The 19,554-nt window shown below is 45.0% G+C and overlaps 1 protein-coding gene across 1 annotated transcript in view; it reads left to right on the forward strand.

Annotated features, from left to right (window-relative positions):
• YPEL2 (yippee like 2) overlaps nucleotides 1-19,554 on the forward strand; it is a 104,564-nt gene that overhangs the window by 67,612 nt on the left and 17,398 nt on the right. Inside the window, exon 3 of the mRNA XM_055001862.1 lies at nucleotides 10,591-10,902. Within this exon, the coding sequence (XP_054857837.1) occupies nucleotides 10,591-10,902 (312 nt within the window). The remainder of the gene's footprint in view (nucleotides 1-10,590; nucleotides 10,903-19,554) is intronic.

Consider the following 19,554-nt stretch of genomic DNA (forward strand, 5'->3'; position numbering starts at 1 on the left):
TCAGTTCTCTTAGAGGAAGTGGCAGCTTAAAAGGGCAGACCCCCTGGCATACAATAGGGGAAGAAATAGAAGTCTTAGACTGACATCACATTTCCGCTGAGCTTCCTTCTCAAATTCTGCCCTCATCATGCACGGCCCACAAAACTCCAGGAATTTCCCAATTCAGTTGGCAACCCTAATTTCATGTTATTCCAACAGGTGACTTTACATAGCAGTAGTACGATTTTCTTGCTTAACAAGAAAGAGTTCAGAGTCGTGCTGTGGAGAGAGAGCTTTCCCTGTCTGTCTTTGTTAAATAAATCAAACTAGATATGCAGTTCACACATTTATGTTTTAATATGGAACGTTTTAAAATGATTTTAAGGTTGTTATCCGCCTTGAGCCCGCTTGTGGGGAAGGCGGAATACAAATATGATATTAATTAATTAATTAAAAATTTAGCTGCATGTATGAAATGGCATTGGAGCCTGCCTATTGGAATTAGTTGCTGTTCAAGGGCCAAAGGAAATGCTGATGTTTTTCCTTCTTTGACTGCAGGAGGCTACACTGAAGGAATTCCAGCAGGGTGTAGGAATGCTATGAATTTCAACCATGTTTGCTGTCGAATGTGACTATCAGGGTGCAGTGCACACATTTCCCTTTATAACTCTACAAGGAAAAGAGCTAGTGCCTTTCATTTTAAAATGAAAGCTGGGAATTCAGAAACCATGGCAACAGATTGTTAGAACATTAGTGTATACATCTGAAATAACATTATTACTGATACTTTAAAGTGCTGATATTTTAAAGGGCAAAGAAAACAGGCTTTTTCTGCTGTTCGGAAGGAATACAGTAAAGCAACCTGACAAACAGCCACAAATGGGTTGACAGTCAAACTAATCACTGAAAACTTGGCTCCCTGTTCACAAGCAGCAAATAAGATGTGAGCTGAACTGTTGTGTTCCAGCATCCCTAGCAAGGTGTATGTCACTGTCAGAGGGCCTGGGTGTGTGCGTCTTAAGATCATTTGTGAATTAAATATTTATTTCTCATTGTATCCTTAATGGAGAACAGCTGACGACTGGAGTGTTGGAAAGACCATCTTCTCCTGTATTAATGTGCCTGTATTGAAATCATCAACAGAAACCCCGTTGTGAACTTTTGAGGTTAGATGGGAGGCTCCCATTTTTTCTTACAGCACCTCAGCTGTAAAATTTCTGGAAATTTTTGAATCCAGTGGGAAAAAATATTTTTTCTGCTGCTTCCCCCCACCCCTTGAAAAAATTAAATCAATCGAGGGAGAATGGAAATATATGCAATAATTATTGTACTATCAAACCTATACAGAACTTTTCTGCACACTCAGTTTATTCCTGATTTTTCTTAGCAGTCAGTCCCCGAGCGCTGGAAACATTTTTACCGTTGTAGAGTTGTTTTATTTTGTTCTGCACTTGCCTTAAATAATCAGGATTTTCAAGTGAAGGTGCTGACATCATCAGTGGCATCACTGGTGATGTCATAGCACACACACCCCTTCTTATTTTTTACACGTACTTATTTCAATAGATCGATAGATTGATATAAGGGCTGAATTTAAAAAAATATATATATTGAAAATGAACACAGGAGGATATTTTTGCATGGGAATATTGGAAGCAAGACAAGATACCAGAAGTTGATGAATGGATACAAAACTTTTGTATATGGTGGAAATGGATAAACTAACTAAAAAGTTAAAAGAACAAAGTTCTAATGATTTTTTGACGGATTGGAGAAAATTTAAAGAGTATTTGTAAAAGTACTGGGATGTAAAAGACCAACTGTGGTCTATGGACAATTTTTGATGAGTATTATGTAATTTGTTGAACTTAATTTTGATTGTAACTTTACCTTTGAAGATTATGGAAAATAATAGATTTAGAAGGAATATTGTATGAATTAAAGGGTATAGAGGCTGTTGGAGGTCTAGAGGGAGGGAGGGAGGGGAAGGGTGGGCTGGGACGAATTTGTATTTTGTAGGAGAAAGAAAAAGTGAAGTGTATATGTTTTTTTATGTTTGTTCTCAACCTATCCAATAAAATATTTCTAACAAGGATATTTTTGCATGGGGAACCTTAAAAGGGGAGCAGCTCCACTACCAATGCCTGAGAACTAGACCCAGAGGCAGGAACTGGCAGGGCAAACCAACCTCTGTTAAAATGGAGCCCAGAGCAGCAGTGGCTATGTGCTCTTCAAACCATGCGACTTTTTCTGGAGCTAGAAGTGGTGATGCTGTCCCCTCCCTGGGTCTCCAGAACTTTTGCAATTTTTTTAAAAAACCCTTCTGTTTCATATTGATAGATGAATGTGTCATCATAATAAAAGGTACAGCAGGTTCTCTGAATCCCCAGCTTTCATGTTTTTAAATAAGCAAGTCTCTAGCTCCTTCCATGGCAAAGATATGCCTTTTTCTTTATATCTCCACAAGGGAAAGGGCTAGAGACGGATTTTTTAAAAAAATGAAAGGTGGGAATTCAGAGAGACTGCTGCACCTATTTTTACAATGGTTGATCAATCGGTATGAAATTGACAATTTAAAAAAAGATCTAAAAACCAGGAAGCAGAAGGGGAAGGAAGGGGGGGGGGAGTAGTTCGACACTGATGAATGTCCAGTCATCAAAAAGTGAGTGGGAATGGATGGGACAAACAAACCCAATAGAAACATTACATGTGCGCCACTTGATCATGTGAAGAGCAAGTGAATGGCGAGGAATACACGTGAGTCTGTTCACTTGCCAGGCAAGTGTCATTCGTCACTTGTAGCTTGGCTCTCAGAATCTGCTTTGAGAAGATGATCAGGGTAAACACGGTCTCAGAAGAACTGGGGGGCGGGGTTGGAAACAAAAAAAATGCTTGTGGAACTCGGGATAAATTGAAGCAGTATGAGGCCAGAACTGACAGAAAAAACGTGTGTAGAAAACCTCAAAAGTTTACAGTTTCAGCAACATAAAATGCATTCTTTATCCAACTTAGAATATGAAATTGAAATATTTGACTCGAAAGTATCTTAAGAAGGGAGCTTTGACTCTTGAAAATTTATACAGCAGAAACCTTGTTGGTCTCTACAGTAAGATAAAGTATAATATATATTATAATATATAACACTAACATATGTTAGCATATTTTGATACGTAGTTAAACTTCATAACATTAAACATTGAACTGTTCAGTAGTGTGTATCAGCATATACATGACTGCATTTTAATTTTGTACAAAATTAGTCTCATTTAAAGATCAAAGTATCAGCACTTGAAGTCTCTAAGCAGAATCCATTTCGGAAATTTCTGCTTCTGAGCCTTCATTTTCATCCTCATCGGAAGCTCTTTGGAAAACTTTAGGTTTGCGTGAATTGTGAAGCAAACCTGTATTCTTTCACTCCTTTCAAGTGGAAAAATGCTCCTTGGATTTAAAATCTGTATATGTCTACACTAGCATGCTCACCTTGTCTTTAAGAGTATTTCACCCATTCTAAAAGGAGGTTTTTTTTCCAGTACTTTCCCCAAAAAAGCCTGGGGTGGGGGAAGGGGGGGTTTCCCTCCAAAAATTTCCCATTTTTTCCCCTGGGGCTTCACATCTGCAATTGGTGCCAACATCCTTTAGATGCCAGGTGAACACAGTTTTATTTGTATGAGCTGTGTCTGTTGCTGCTTTTCTCCCAATTTACGTTGACTGATGTTTAAGCAAGTTTTTATTTTGCATTAGCTTCGTTTATATGCAAGCTGCCTTGGATATTTTTGTGTTCAGATAGTGAAACAACGGACCCTTTTTAAAAGACTAAATAAAATACATTACTTTGACCTTGAAAATGCACAGAAGTTATTAGACCAGATGAGTTTCAACAAGTTTTATGGGTTTTCTGGGAAAATTTGAATCAGAGAATTTATCAAATTCAAATTTTAACAAATAATTTACTGTTACCACAATTTAAATAATGTTAGCAAAAATGGTAAATATACCTTGTACATGCACTGGGATTTCTCTGTGCTTCATGTCTCACATTTAGCCCATCTAACCTGATTGATTTGCTATAGATAAGCAGACTTGTATTTACAGATATGGGGGCGGAAAGTTTTCCATGGAAAAATGCAGCACTGGAAATTTTTTTAAAGAAAAATTTCCAATTTTGAAAAGCTTACGTCCTACATCACTGATTTCTCCAAGATCACATTCCTGCCCCCCCACACTCTAGAGTTGCCAGGTCCCCTGACTCTTCTGGTGGGAGGGGGGGGGGGCCTCCTTAATATTTTCATTCCATAAATGAGGTGCCACTGCTGAAAAAACCTTCCCTTTGTTCACCACTGGCCTCCCCTCTGAAAGTGGTGGCTCGAGAGAGCTGGGCCTGTGGGGAAAATCTTAAATGCTGGGCTTGATGATACGGGAGGTGTTGGTCTTTGAAATATCCTGGCCACAAACTGTTTAGGACCTTACTGGTAAAAACCAGCACTTTGAATTGAGGCTGGTAACAGACAGGTAGCCAATGTAGATTTTGCAGCATAGGAATAATATGATTCCTTTTTTTTGGTTCATAATTTTTTATTTTATTAATAAGATTAAAAGCCCAATAAATGGGCAGAGAAAAGAAAGATTAAAGAAAAAGGGATTTAAAAAAGAGAGAAAGTAATGAAAATTAAAGAAAGGAAAACCAAAGAAAAATAATACATTTTTCCATTTTCCTCTACAACACCTATTATATCTTTGCATACATTATACTTGTAGTTTTAATATCTCTACTGCCACCCTTCTATTTCCCCCAAGTTTATCTTAGAAATCAAATCAACAAATCATCAATTCATTTTTTTAAGATGCACTTATTACCTGCTGGACCTGCTTGATGCTATCAGCCACGAAGGGCAGGGGTCAAGCCTAGATGTGGAGGCCACACACTTCTAAGCAGCTTTTCTACTTCCATCTGACCTCACTTGATGACATTCTTCCATATGACTGGGACCAGTCTGCATTCCAATAGTATCCTGAGGTTTAACTGAATCAGTCATAGCAATAGATGTAAGCAAATTGTCAGCCGGTATGTTTTCTGGCTCTAATTCTCAGGAACGTTGGATAAGAGGCCCTGAAAATCCAGAAAAACTACCAGAAGGCAGAGACAGTAGTGTCAGAGAAGTGAAGGATTTCACTGCTACAGAATAGGCACTATAATGTATTTCTCCTCTGTCTAGGATTGCCAGCTGGTTGCTGACAACCTATGGGAGCTTTCTATGGGCAGAGCCCTGGGGAAATGATGCCATGTCATTCTGGGTGAAAACCCAGAAGTGATGTCAGAGCCAACTGCGATGCTTTAGGGATTGCAGTAGGCTGTGATGTCGCTTCTAGGTTTTCACCTAAAGCTGAGTATGGCAGTGGGCAGGGCTTTTTTTCTGGGAAAAGAGGTGGTGGAACTCAGGACCGCACAATGATGTCACTTTGGGTCAGCTGGAACAAGGGGGAAGTTTTTTAAAGTTTGAATCGCCTTCGGCAAAAATGGTCACATGGCTGGTGGCCCCGTCCCCTGATCTCCAGACAGAGGGGAGTTGAGATTGCCCTCCACGCCGCTCGGCAGCGCGGAGGGCAATCTCAACTCCCCTCTGTCTGGAGATCGAGGGGCGGGGTCACCGGCCATGTGACCATTTTCAAGAGGTGCCGGAACTCCGGTCCACCACGTTCCTGCTGAAAAAAAGCCCTGGCAGTGGGTGATTGCCCATTAGTGATAGACAGTTAGCAACTCTACCAATGGGCTGTGTTAGCTGCATTTTGGTTGTTGCAGATACAGGAAACATATTGCAAAAATGCACGTACAGCTGTTACCCAATTTAAAGAAATAATTTAATTGTGTAATTTTTCTTTGAGTGCAAGATCATATGAATTTAAATAGCTTTGCATGGGGGGAGCAGGTGCAGTCGTAGAAAAGGCCTGCCCTTCTGTTTGAGAGTGAAGTGTGATCTCTCTTCTGAGAATGCAACTTTTTATTACCTCAATGTTTATATATATATTTTAAATAAGTATGATGTCTGATGAATTGGGGGTCCTTGTTTTATTGATCAAAATAGATTTGACTAGCAACAGACCTAGTTAAATATATGTATGGAAAAATACAACGGGCTGTCATGTCTGTCAATGTTGGGCTTGAGAGATCTACCTGCCAGGGACTGACAGGGGCCGCACCACCACATCAGGCCTCCCTGCCATCTCTGAGGCCCCTCAGAGGCCTGGCGAGGCATAGGGTTGCCAGTTCCCTTTACCCTCTGGGCAGAAGACCTGGCACCCACCTTTGGGTTGTCATCCACGCTCTTCCGGGCTACACGATGACATCACTTCCAGAATGTGATGTCATTGTGCAGGCAATGTGACACCCTGGAGAGTGCTATTACACTCTGCAGTGGGACGATTTGGGCTGAATTGGCCTGCTGTGGCACACAGGAGCATGGCTGAAGCCGTGCAACAGGCCCTGGAGTGCTCCTGTGCTCCTTAGTGGCCCAATTTGGGTTGAATTAGGCAACTGCAGAGCCTGTAAGCGCTTCCAGGATGACCCAACAGGCCCCAGAGCGCTCCTGTGCTCTGCAGCTGACCGAATCGGGTCGGTTTGGCCCAAAATGTGCCCGATTCAGGCTGAATCAGGCTGCTGCAATGCCCGGGAGTGGTGCTGGGGTGGCACAATGGGCCATTGAGTGCTCTTCCACTTTGCAGTGGGCCAAATCTGCCCCAAAGGGGCCTGATTCAGGCCAAATGAAGCCGCTACAGAACCCGTGAGTGCTGCTAGAGCAGTGCAGTTGGGCCTGAAGCACTCCTGTGCTTCACAGCAGGCCAAATTGGGCCTGCTTTGGGTTGAAATGGGCTTACTACGGTGCTCAGGAGTGCGCTGCACCACCAGGGAGCACACCCTGGGAAATGTGTTTCCCTGCCAGCCAGGTAAGCGGGGGTGCAGGGTGGAGGGTAGGAGTGGGGAACCCCCTGCCCCCAGCAGGTGACGGCAGCCTCCTTGGGGTCTCCAAGGCAAGCTGTGTTGCCGACGACTCACCTTTTATCCCCACAGAGAGGCATGTGAGTGCACCTGCGCAGAGATAAAAAGTGAGTTGTCGCCAACACAGCTTACCTTTTATATAGTAGGATTAGTTAGTTGAAGCTTGATTTGTGTGAATACCAGCATCCTGGCATTTTGCTCAACACTGCCTTTCCTATTATGCACGTTGGGATTAGGAACCAAATTTTTGCGGGCTAAGGGCGGGTGGTAAAAGTGCAAAGGTGATGGAACCAATGTTTGTCAGGTTAAACCAGAATGGAACTATTTCCCTGCAGGCTGAATCCTGGTTTCACAAACTAACCATAGTTCAAATAAACCATGGTTTCACACAGTTATGTTTTTGAAGAGTGCTTGGATATGACTGACATATTGGGCTGCCACCTAATTCTTAGCGATGGTGCATTGAGGGCGTTGTGTCCGTTTTGCTATGTAAGGAGTGAATGTGGCATGATTGTGTTGAAACGGTCATTGTTAATAAAAATGCATCCAGTCACAGCCTTTCACGGCAGCCTCTTCATTTGCTTTGCCTGACAGCTTCAGAACATGGGATGGAAAAAGCCCTTGCAAGCTATTTAAAGGCGCCGTCACACTTTCCATTTGCCATGGAAGGGAGGCAGAGGCAGGGGTCTGTGCATGTGCGCAAGAGTGCCGGATTATTCTCTTTGTAAATAATTTCAGGCAAGTGTAGTTGTGTTAGTCTGCAGTCGAAACACAAGATTCAAGTCCAGTAGCAAAAAACTATTTAAAAAGGACATCTCAGAGCCTCGTATTTGGTAGCTTATAACAGCATATGACCTTAGAACAGTGCTTACATCGCTGCACTTCCAAACTATGCCAGTGGAGCTACTCACTGGTTGATATTTAAAAACACCCCAGGAACAATGCATTTGTATATGTGGACGTTCGGTGGAACATCTTCCCCAATACATTTTGGTTTGCCCTTTATACTTGGAGCCTAGAAATAAATTTCTGGCAAAGACATTAGAGAGCTTACATTCCCTTTCTGACTCTGACAAATTAAAATTTATGCTGTCAGATGTAGATCCCGTTGTTTCCAACAGGGTGGCACTTTTTGCTCTAGCTGCCAGAAAAATTAGAGCAGATGTGGTTCTTACGAAAGCAGCCTGTTGAAACAAATGGTAATTTCTGTGTCCAGATGTGAAATTTTAGAGAAAGATGTAATTTTAGAAATTTTAATATTTTAGAACTTTAAATATGTTTTTAACTTGTAAAGGCCTATGGCCACATACTGGTTTCTGGAAGTCCAGTAGCACCTTTAAGACCCACTAGATTTCTAAGGTGTAAGCTTTTGATAGTCAGAGCTAGACGTGGGCACAAACCAAAAAAATTTAATGAACCAGCGGTTCGGGGTTCGGTGCCGACGACGATCCCGAGATCGCGAACCGCAACAAACATTTTCCGTTACCAGTTCGCAGTTCGTAGGGTGCGGAATGGCCCCCGTGGCACTTAGAGAGCCCATATTCCCGGGGAGTGTTTTGCAGGCTCTCCTACAGCCATCACCCAAGTTTGGACAAGATTGCAAAAGGGATCTTGGAGTTATACCCTCTCCAATCCAAGGCCCCCAGGAAACTCCCACAAAAATCCAAACTCAATTATACTCTCAGTCTCTCTCCCCAAAGGCTAGCAAGTGGCAAGCAAGAGCTCTGTCCCACTCCAATGCTCGCTGAAAGTGAAACCCAGCCTGGGAGCCCACGGCTATTTATAAGCACAGGTCCCATTGAGCAACACAGGAGGTCTGTGTTTGGCCGTCAGAGCTGCCTATCAGGGTTTGCAGGGATGAGATTGGAGTGTCTGTGGCTACAGAACACCCCCTTTTCCCTCCCTACCCTGGGTGCCTTCTCCCAACTTGTAACCGCTTTGCAGCTCCATGGTTGAAGGAAGACCTGCTGATCAAGGTAAATTGGGCTTCCATTCGGGTTTCCAGGGCGACAGAAGGAGCGCAGACAGAGTCCAGGCATTCCCTTGGCTCCGTTGCCAGGGGAATTGATTACTGGCGCCTGACTGTCTGGCTTCCTGAACCGTGGCCGAACGCACTGAACCAGGCTTCTTCCGAACGCTGGTTCGTTGGCCGTTGACAATCACGAACCGCCAGATTGCGATTGCACAATCACCATTTTCATGGGTTTTTGAAGTTTGTAATGCGGTTCGTGCCCATCTCTAGTCAGCTCCCTTGACCTTGTTGGAGAGTTAACAAAGTATCGGGCTTCAGTTTGAATCGAGGTAGCGATGTACAAGCCACGTCCTCTCAACCTCAGTCCCTACATTGCAATGTGAGGGAATGTTGCCTGCTTTCAGGAGGGTGTGGTAAGAATGGTAGCTGGAAAGGTCTGTGAAAACAGCTTAAAGCGCCATGTTGACGGTGCCAGACATCATTTTGCTTCTGAGAATCCGGTATGTGTCCATCCTCCCTCTTATTCTATTAGAATTCGAGTGCTCTTTTGATTTAAATGGTCCTTAAATGGTTATCATATGGCCAGAACTGATAGCCCTCTCAGAGGGGTTTATTGCTGGATTTATTTTACCAGGCCTCTGTGTGGCCTGGTGAACATATGTATCTACGTTGACCTCTCTTCCCCGACCAGTTTTATCTGTCCCTGGGTCTCAACTTTAAAACTGGCCTTCATCTATCTGTTGCACACACACACCCCACACACAACCTGCATCAAGGAGTTCAGGATAACAATCTCCTCCTCCATTTTATCCTGCCTACAGTGCTGTGACGTGAAGCTGAGGGAAAGAGACTGGCCCACCGTTATCATCATCAAATTAATAACATTTGATTTGTTGTTATCCCCACAACAATAATCACCCTGTGAGGTGGGAGGGGCTGAGAGAGCTCCGAGAGAGCTGTGACTGACTTAAAGTCGCCCAGCTGGCTTCAAGTGGAGAAGTGGGGAATCAAACCCAGTTCTCCAGATTAGAGTCCCGCGCTCTTAACCACTACACCAAACTGGCTCTTTGGTCAGCAACCTTAGCTGGGCTATTGAACCCAGACCTAGTCCAACACTTTCTAGCCACTACACTATACTGGCATTCCTCCTTTGAACTTTTCCCTACCCAGAACCCAGACTAAGTTTTACAGTTAACTTAAAAATGGCCTCTTGCCTGGTCTTCGGTGACCAATCCAGTTTCCTTTAGGCAACTAGAAAGGGGTAATTTTGTTGCAAGAATGAGTGATTCCGCACACGTTGGATAATGCGCTTCCAATCCTCTTTATAGATCATTTGGAACTGATTTTTTTGTGTGTGGAACAAAAAATCCACCTCAAACAATCGATAAAGTGCATTGAAAGTGCATTATCCAACGTGTGCGGAATCAGCCAATGTTGATAGTTCTGTTTTACGGTTTGGACGGTTGTATGCAACGCAGTGGACTAACGTAGGGCATGTGCGCTAGTAATCCACATCGACCTCTTCGCAAAGTTGCTTCAAAGGAGCATTGGGAACAAGTGTACTCAGGGGTAGGGCAATTTATAAATCAAAATTATAAATAAATCAAATAATAAAGAAGACCTTTCCCTTTTGTTCTTTTGTCCACAGGTCCGTTCAGGCCAGCCAGCTTCTGTGCCCGGTTCTCTGACCCTGAAGCTATTGCCAGCGTGTGGAGCCTGCCCCACACCCGCCCCCTGCCAAATCACGGCCTTTACCTGCGTCTTCCAGTGTTTCCCTTGCGACCCATCCTGCGGGAGCGCCTCGTGGGCCACCCCCGAGTTCACGCAGCATTCGGTGGCTCCAATGGTGAAGATGACGAGGTCCAAGACGTTTCAGGCGTACTTGCCTTCATGCCACAGGACCTACAGCTGCATCCACTGCAGAGCCCATCTGGCAAACCACGATGAACTCATTTCCAAGGTAGGTGGTCTGCAGGGGGATTCCTTCCATGTAGCTCAGAGCAGGCAGCTGAGGTGCTTACTGTGTGCAACCGTCCTTGCTTGGGGAGGTTTTTATTATGTGCTCATCTGTCTAGATTGCACATAGAAATCTAGTGTGTCAGGGAAGAGGTTCTCGCCTAGCTGGCTTTCTCATACGTCCATACTCTACATGCAGGCAGTTTCCCACCTCCCCCTAAACCTGCTGGTTGTTTTTTTTTAACCTGCCTCGAACTGCAGAAATAGGGGATCTGAGGGTGGCATTTCATACACGTATCCTACCCTACCTGAAGACAAACGTGGAACTCAGAGCCAAGCTACAAGTGATAAATTACACTTGCCTGGCAAGTGAACAGACTCATGTGTATTCCTCCCTGTTCACTTGCCATTCACTTGCTCTCCACTTGATCAAGCGGAGAGCAAGTGAATGACAGGTGAACAGGGAAGAATACACGTGAGTCTGTTCACTTGCCAGGCAAGTGTAATTCGTCACTTGTAGCTTGGCTCGTAGTCTGTTCATGCAAGAGCTGATCTGCACGTTCGGCACTGGTTAGGGGTGCCAGGTCTCCTGCTATAGTGGGAGACCTCCTGGTATCTCACTCCTTTGCCCTCTGGTGCACTAAGCCCTTCCTCTCCCAATTGCTCTCCCAGTGGCTACATCCTAGCAACTGTAGTGGTGGCCCAATGCCCCCAGCCCATGCCATTGCCAGTGGAGGTATTGTGTCAATGAATGCTTTCCCCTTAGGATAGAGTGGAGCGAAATGGGGAAAGGGCTTGTGTGTAGAGTACATCAGGAAGAAGGCTACACTCCTCTTCCTGACCTGCTAGGTTTTTCCCCATGCAGGGAGCTTTTTTGCAGGAGCGGAACTTTCAAATGTCTAGTTCAAAATGGTAGCATCCCTGGAACTCTGTGCCACATGATTGAGCTGCACATGAAAACTAACTCTACTGCCTCATGAAGGTTCTTTCAGGGAATTGGAAGGGAGGGAGGGAGATACTGAATTGCTGCTTTGCTAGCTGCTTGCTCAATTCCAGCTTCTAGGTGACCTGGAAGCGCAAGGGGAACTGCCCTAGACAGTGGCTTAACACATGCCATGTGCTTTCAGTGTTTTGTCTTCTCATGGAAGTCCACTTTGCTGCCAGCCATGTGACCGGTAGCCTTTCTTGGAGAGGACTTCTTCAGGAGCCTCAGACGCTTTGCCAGCTGTGGGTTGTTGGGCAGATGACTGGACCTCCCTGGCACTGGTTCTGTCCCTCTGGCCCAGGGACCTTCAGGAATGTTAGGACCCTTCCAGTTCGAATCACAAGTTTAGGTTTCTTTTGCGGTTTCTCCACACTTGGAATGAAACTGCAGGTGTCCCTTTTCTTGGTCATATTAACAAAATTAAATAAAACAATGTTACCGAAGCTTGCCTCAGCTGCATGAAAGAAGCAATCAAAAACGGGAAATTTTGCCAATGAAAACAGATGTGATGAAAATGGTTGTCTTGACTATGCACGGAAGTGAAAATTAATGCAAAAGTATATGTGTGAACATTCCTATTCCAGCGTGCCATCTTTGTTTTGTGCTTTCCCTCCCCTTAAAAAAATCCCCACTGATACTGCAAAATCTTTTGACACGTAAGTGCACTGTTTTGTGTTTTTGTAAAGGGAAACAGGACCCGTAATCAGCGGTGGCTATTTAAAGGAGAGGAATTGATCGCCGGTGCTCTTAGCGAGGCCCCCCAAATCCATTCTGGGCAGCGAGAGCTTGGAAATATTTTGCTTATTCATTGTGCTGTTTGTCTCTGGCAGGTGTGAGTGAAAGTTTTGTGTTTAGCTGCATTGTGTTTGGTGCGTAAGAAGATCTCAGTTGTGGCTTTGTTGTCTGGCCAAGAAAGTTCTTAGGAGCCAGAGTGAAACACAAATGGAGACCTTTCCTTTTGTGGTTTCTTATGGCATCAGTTTGCAACAAATTTTCGTGCAAAGAATGTGAAAAGGGCTCTAGGAACAGCTGCAACTTTGCCCTGGAAATACTGAGGTGGTGATAGAAGTGTAAACTTCTGAGAGTCAGAGCGCCCGTGTCTGAAGAAGGGAGTTCTGACTCTTGAAAGTTTGTACTCTGGCTTCTAAGGTGCCACTGGACTCAAATCCAGCAAATGTCCAAGAATTTCCCAACCTGGAGTTGGCAGGCCTGCGTTGACTTCTTGGGTCACATCAGCCTTGCAATGGACTCATCATCCTGTGTGACCCTCCTAGGGGCCTCCCCCAAGGCTCCTCTTAACTCCAGGCTCCATCCTGCTGAGACCAGCCTTTGGCTTCTGTATCCTATGCAGCCTGCACTTCCGTTCTGCCTCTCCTTGGAGATCTCAGACTGTCTTACCTGGATGTTACTGCAGCCTTCTGTCTGAGCATTGACTGGGCTGAGACTTATTCTGCATTGCTGTAATCCTAGCAAGCCTCAGGGCTCATTTCAAGGGGGAACGCGCGGGAACGCAGTTCCGGCAGTTCCCCAAAGAGGTCGCATGTCAGGTGCCCCCGCCCACCTGACTCTCGGCCATTTTGGGCCCGTTTCAGCCTGGATTGGGGCTGAAACGGCCCAGATCAGGCCTCTGACAGGTGGTGGATCACTCTCCAACTCAGCAGCGGCCTGATCCTGACCACTTTGGGCCCCTTTTTGGCCATTTTCAGCCCCTTTTTGCCATTTTGGGGCCAATTTCGACCCTGAATGGCCAGGATTGGGTCCAAAGCAGCCAGGATAGGTGGTGCCAGGGGGCGTGGCATATGCAAATCAGTTGTGCTAATGACACATTTCCAATGATGGCAAGGGGCGTGGCATATGCTGATGAGTTATGCTAATATGTTATACTAATGAGTTCCTCCAGCTCTTTTTCTAGGAAATGGCCCCTGGCGAGCCTCATTTTGCCTCTTGGCCTTTGGTTAATACCGATGGTCAGTATTGGTAGCAGAGCGGTGGAGTTGCCCTTGGGCTTGGGAGGGGATAACCACGTCTCTCCAAGCTCTGTCTTCTAGTTTCGCTTGGGATTGGTTGTGCTTGCTCCTGTTCGAGACAGATTGCTCTAACTGGGGTATCCCTCTAGACATGGCTTTTTTTCTAGGAAAAGAGGTGGCGGAACTCAGTGGGTTGCCCTCGGAGAAAATGGTCATATGGCTGGTGGCCCCACCCCCTGATCTCTAGACAGAGGGGAGTTGAGATCGCCCTCGGATGGCAATCTCAACTCCCCTCTGTCTGGAGATCAGGGGGCGGGGCCACCAGCCATGTGACCGTTTTCAAGAGGTTCCGGAACTCCGTTCCCCCTGAAAAAAAGCCCTGCCTCTAGAACTGAAGAACCATGCGCAGCGTTCAAATGCGGCTTGATTAACTCTGATGCAGTCTGCGAGAAGCCACAGGATATTGGCAGAGACTGTTTAAGGAGCCAAAAAGGCTACATTCCTAAGGAGGGCTCTGCGAGAGGTTTTAAAATGCTGCTCAAGAGGACTTCGTCTCTGTCCTCTTGTAAGCAGGATCCAGAGATGAGAGCCGGGCCAGTCTGCTGCAAAACCAAACAGCGCCAGAAGGGCGGTCTGCTTATTTTTAGAAAACTGCCCAATCATTTTGAGCTTACTGCTTGTTCAAGGGTATCTCCCCCCCCAACACAGCTCTTACCCCAGATAACACTTTAAATCAGCATTCAGTGAAATGCTTTTAGCTCACCTGTGTGCAAATGTCATGCGCGTCTATGGCAGTGAGTAGGGTTGCCAGCCTCCTGGGCAAGGCATGGAGTTCTCCCCAGCAACTTTTCAGGGAGGACTCTATGGTCTCACATCCTGCCACTCCTAACCACTACATCAAACTAGCTATAACAGGACCATAAAGTGCAGACAGCAAGGTAGGTCTGTCAGTCATATCCTGACAGGCATGGCAGGACATGGGCAGTCTGGAGGGACAGATTGCCAACACCTCAGCCATGGCCGTAGGCCTGGTGGAACATCTCTGCTTTACAGACCCTGCAGAACTGGAACGAATCCCGCAGGGCCTGGGTCTCCACTGGGAGAGCGTTCCACCAGGCCAGTGCCAAAGCCAAGAAAGCCCTGGCCCTAGTCAAGGCTAGACGATTGCCTAGCAGAATGGGCTTTTGAATAGACCTGGTCTTCTATTTCTGTTACAGGATATTTTCACAAACAGTTGAGAGGCTTCTTAAAAGACTTATTAAAAGACCTACCTATTTGCTGAAGCACCATCGGAATCAATGCACCCATTTATGTCTCATTTTTATTCTTTTTCTCAGGGGGCTTCAGGATAGCATACGTAAGTCCTCCCTCCCTATTTTATCACATCAACCCTGTGAAGCAGGTCATGCCGAAGGATAGTGACTGGCCCAGGGATACTCATTGAGTTCATGGCAGAGTGGGGATTTGAACCAGCATCTCTCTGGTTCTCAGGTGGAAACCACTGCACCACAGTGGCATGATTGACTCAATGGTTGATTCCGCACACGTTGGATAATGCACTTCCAATACTCTTTAGAGATCATTTGGAACTGAATTTTTCGAGTGTGAAACAAAAAATCCACTTCCGAACGATAGCTAAAGTGCATTGAAAGTGCATTATCCAACGTGTGCGGAATCAGCCAAATAAGGAAGGGGCATTCAGTGTGTGAACAGCCACATTTTGATTTGCAGTGAACTGTTCCTTAAAATGTATATTTACATTGGAGAGGGGCAAATATTAGCTTCCAGAACCCTAAACCTGTGTGTATGTGTGAGTGTGTGTGTATGTAACTTTTCAGTTGAACATTGCAGTATTGGGGGGGGGGGGGTTGGATTAACCACCTTTGAAATAAGATGCTTTTGTGTTTTGAATGCCTCGGCTGGTCTTTTTTTAAAAAAAGAAGAAATACTCCAACAGCGATGCGCTTGATTATGGAAATATGTAGGGAATGTTTTCTGGCTTCCTACGTCCTCCTCCTTTTTAAAAAGTTGGCTATCCCGACTCAAATACCCAGACAGTAAAAAATACTTTCATGTTAGCCTGGCAATTCTGTAGGAGTTTCGGCTGCCCCCTTTGATATGTTTGTTGCACAAAAGAGAGTTCTTTTTTGCTATCTGCAAACCTCTTGTAAGTTAAAAAATAAAAATAAAAATTAACTAGGGCAGTAAATCCCGAACTCTATGCCACAAGAGATTAAACACTTCTGCAAGCCTAGAATACCCCATGGAGGAGGGTGCCTGCCGCAGATCTGTGTGATTTGCTGATCTACGGTTGATTTTGTTTCATCCTGCTTTTTTCCTGAGTTGCTTAGCCGGCCTCTGCTTTGCCTCTGCGTCAGGTATGATGGGAACTTTCAGTCATTCCCAGTGCTGAATGATTGGACAGTGACTTGCACAGAGAGTGCAAGAAATTCTTCTTCTGATGTCCTCTAAAAATAAATATTTTTAGGAGGGAGATCAGACTGCCTTACTGCTTTAATTAAAAAGCAATGAGGTGTGCCTTGGCTGTTGTCAGATGTTCAGGAAACGCTAAACGTGGGGTATAAGAGGTAGGTGTGTCCCCGGTGAGAAATAAAGCACGAGTCAACTAGGGTCTGGTCAGACTGCAGAACTGATTAATCTGGCAGGGCTTCTGCTGTTGGCCAAGCCATGATCTTATTAATCAGAACTTTCTGTGTGTACACATCCTGGATTTGTGAGATCACGAGTGATTCCGCACATGTTGGATAATGCACTTCCAATCCTCTTTATAGATCATTTGGAACGGATTTTTTTTGTGTGTGGAACAAAAAATCCACCTCAAACTATTGATAAAGTGCATTGAAAGTGCATTATCCAACGTGTGCGGAATCAGCCCACATCTTAAGAATTACTTTGATTATTTTTTCAAGTTTCTAGGCCATATGGCTGCAAGGTTATGCTTGAAACTGCCTGGGTAGTGCCTCCTGTATTTTTTAGTTTGGAGGGGGGTGATTTTTCTGTGGCCAACTTGACCTCTGTGCTTAGCTCTACTAAAATAAATTAGACCTCCTAGGGTTCAGAATATCTTACCCCACAGAGTCTGGCTCTGTGTGAGGAAAAACTTGACATTACTCTTCTTTTCCCTAAATCATTTGGACAGCAATTAAACACTTTGCATTCTCTAGACATTCCTGTTTCCGCCTTTTCCCTTCCCAAACACTGGCTGGGGGTGGAGGGTCGGAGAAAAAAGGTAACTAAATGAAAAATGGCCCTGAGAGAGAGCGAGGTTGATAATGGATTTTTCAACGCATTGCTTTCTTATTTTGCACCTGTTTCCTTTACATTAGGATGAACGATTTGCACTTAAATCAGATTTTGCATTCAGTATGCTGCCAGGAGCACCATGAATCCTCTTGGTTTTTGCTGCATGCTCTCAGCAAAACGGTTTATTTATTTGATATTATTATTTATAAAAAGTTGCAAGGCGCCCCACTGGCAGAAGGGGCAGGGTCCTTTGCAGCCACTTCCTCCCCTTGCTGCTGTGACCCATGTTGTTTGGCTTTTGTCCAAGTAGGCAATTTAGGCTCCAACAGGTAGGGTTGCCAACTCCAGGTTGGGAAGTTCCTGGAGATTTGGGGGTGGAATCTGGGGAAGGGCAGGGTTTGAGGAGCAGAGGGATCTCAGCAGGGAACTGCTGTCAAGAGAGCAGTTGTGATTTTGGTGGTTCTCCGAAAGCTGACTCAACCTCCAGGTTGAGTTGCCAAAATAAAATTATTTTTATCTATCACAGTGAATACTTTAACCAATACTGAAGGTCCTCCTTCAGGTGGGAAAGAAGTAACGAAAGTGCTGTTGAGCTGTGCAAATCCGCGTCCTTTCAACCACAGGCTTGAATATGCAAAGGGATCCCACCTGAAGGAGGACCTTCCCCTACATCTTGAATGTTTACTATCCGGTTGGAACATTCTTTGGAGTTGAGAACATATTACGGACTACTGGTGGATGTAGACAGAGAGACGTTGTTTTGTATTGATTTGTACATATGTAATTCCACATGTAGTTCTACATTCATTGACTGTGTATATTGGTTTAAGTAGACTGTGTATTGGTTAAAGTATTCACTGTGATAGATAAAAATAATTTTTGCAAGTGGCAGTGATTTATATATGATGTTAGAAAGGTGATTTAGCAGTAAGCAGACACTACTGGATTTTGTATACAGTTTAAATTTTTGGGGAGACCCTCTTGGCAACGGTTTTCTACAGTCCTTCCTATAGCCTTTGTTGTTGTTAGCATTCTGCATCGTGCCAGGAAGGCGCTGCTCACATACCTCCAAGGCAAGGTGCAGGTGTGCAGGAAGGATGGTAATCTTTGGACCTGAGGCTCACTTAAAGCTTCCCCCACAAGGATTTTGGTCGTGGTAGACCAGCTTCCTTGAAATGCAGCTTGCTTGCCGCTGTTGATCTTGTGCCTCTGCAGAGATTTGTTGAGCACATTCCAGGATATGTTCTTGGCCCGCACAGGGTAACAGCTAGGCCAGAACCGTAGGCAAGCTGAGGGCCAAATGGCACCCTGAACTGGAAATCAGCAGTTGACTCTCCCAGTGGGTACTTCAGCCTTAAAAAGTAGCAGAGCGGTGGAGGAATGCAGAGCACAAGCTGATAAAAATCAGCCCCCTCCCAAAGCTGCTGTTATCCCCAGTTGAGTGGTGGGGGGGACAGGCACCTCTTAATTTTGCCACCCCTCTCTTTTTCTACCTGGGTTAGTAGTAGCTGGGGGGGCGGAATTATGGAAATAGCTCAGGGGGGAAAGAGTCAAACCCTTATCCCAGGGCTTTCCTCCAAATTAGACTCCCGGTAAGTTCCTTAAAATATAAAATTGTTGATCCCTTCTCTAATGGCTCATTTGGTCTTCAGTTTTTCTAACAATAGTAATGCTTCCTATTTTTTTGTAGCTGGGTTTGGAGTATGCGTTCAATGGATTTGAGGTTTTTATCTTTGACAGATTTTTACCAAAAGCCTCTGCAAATTCCCCCGTGGTCCTGAGAGAGGAGAATATACATTTTACATATTGATAATGTTCTCAAGACTCCAAAGTTCCTCACGTACACAAGTTTGGTCATCTTTTGCACAACCCTGTAATTGACATTAAATGGTAATTGGCTGTTCTTACCAACCCGCTGCTGATACAGATACGGGAATTTTGTGAGAAGCCGAAAGAGTGTTGATCGGTACAGTTTCCTCCCAGATCCTTCTTAACAACCCCCCTTCCCTGCATTAGTCTGTCCTCTTAATCCGTATTGGTACAGCTGCCCAACTGTAAGCTGCTTGAGACAGGGAGCTCGAGCAGACTGGAGTGTGTGCACATTTGTTTCGCTGATTCCCCCCCCCCCCCACTATGCTTTTCAACCATCAAGTGAAAATACAATTACATTATCAATTAAAACTTGAGCGAGGTCTTGTTCCTGGAATAAGGAACAGTTGGTTCGCGGCTGCCTCTTCTCCTGCTGGCTGCATCTCTAGCAGATAGTCACTGAGTTAAGGAGGGCTCTTTGCTGCAGTGGCTACCCAGGCATGATGGAGGGATGCCTGGTGCTGCCTGGACAATGGAGCAGCCTTCTGACACTTTTGCTCACTAGACATGGGCACGAACGAAAAAACCCCCCAAACAATCTGTTCGTTGTTCGTTGCCATCCACGAACAAC

Source organism: Eublepharis macularius, chromosome 17 (genome assembly GCF_028583425.1).
Source record: "Eublepharis macularius isolate TG4126 chromosome 17, MPM_Emac_v1.0, whole genome shotgun sequence".
NCBI lineage: Eukaryota > Metazoa > Chordata > Lepidosauria > Squamata > Eublepharidae > Eublepharis > Eublepharis macularius.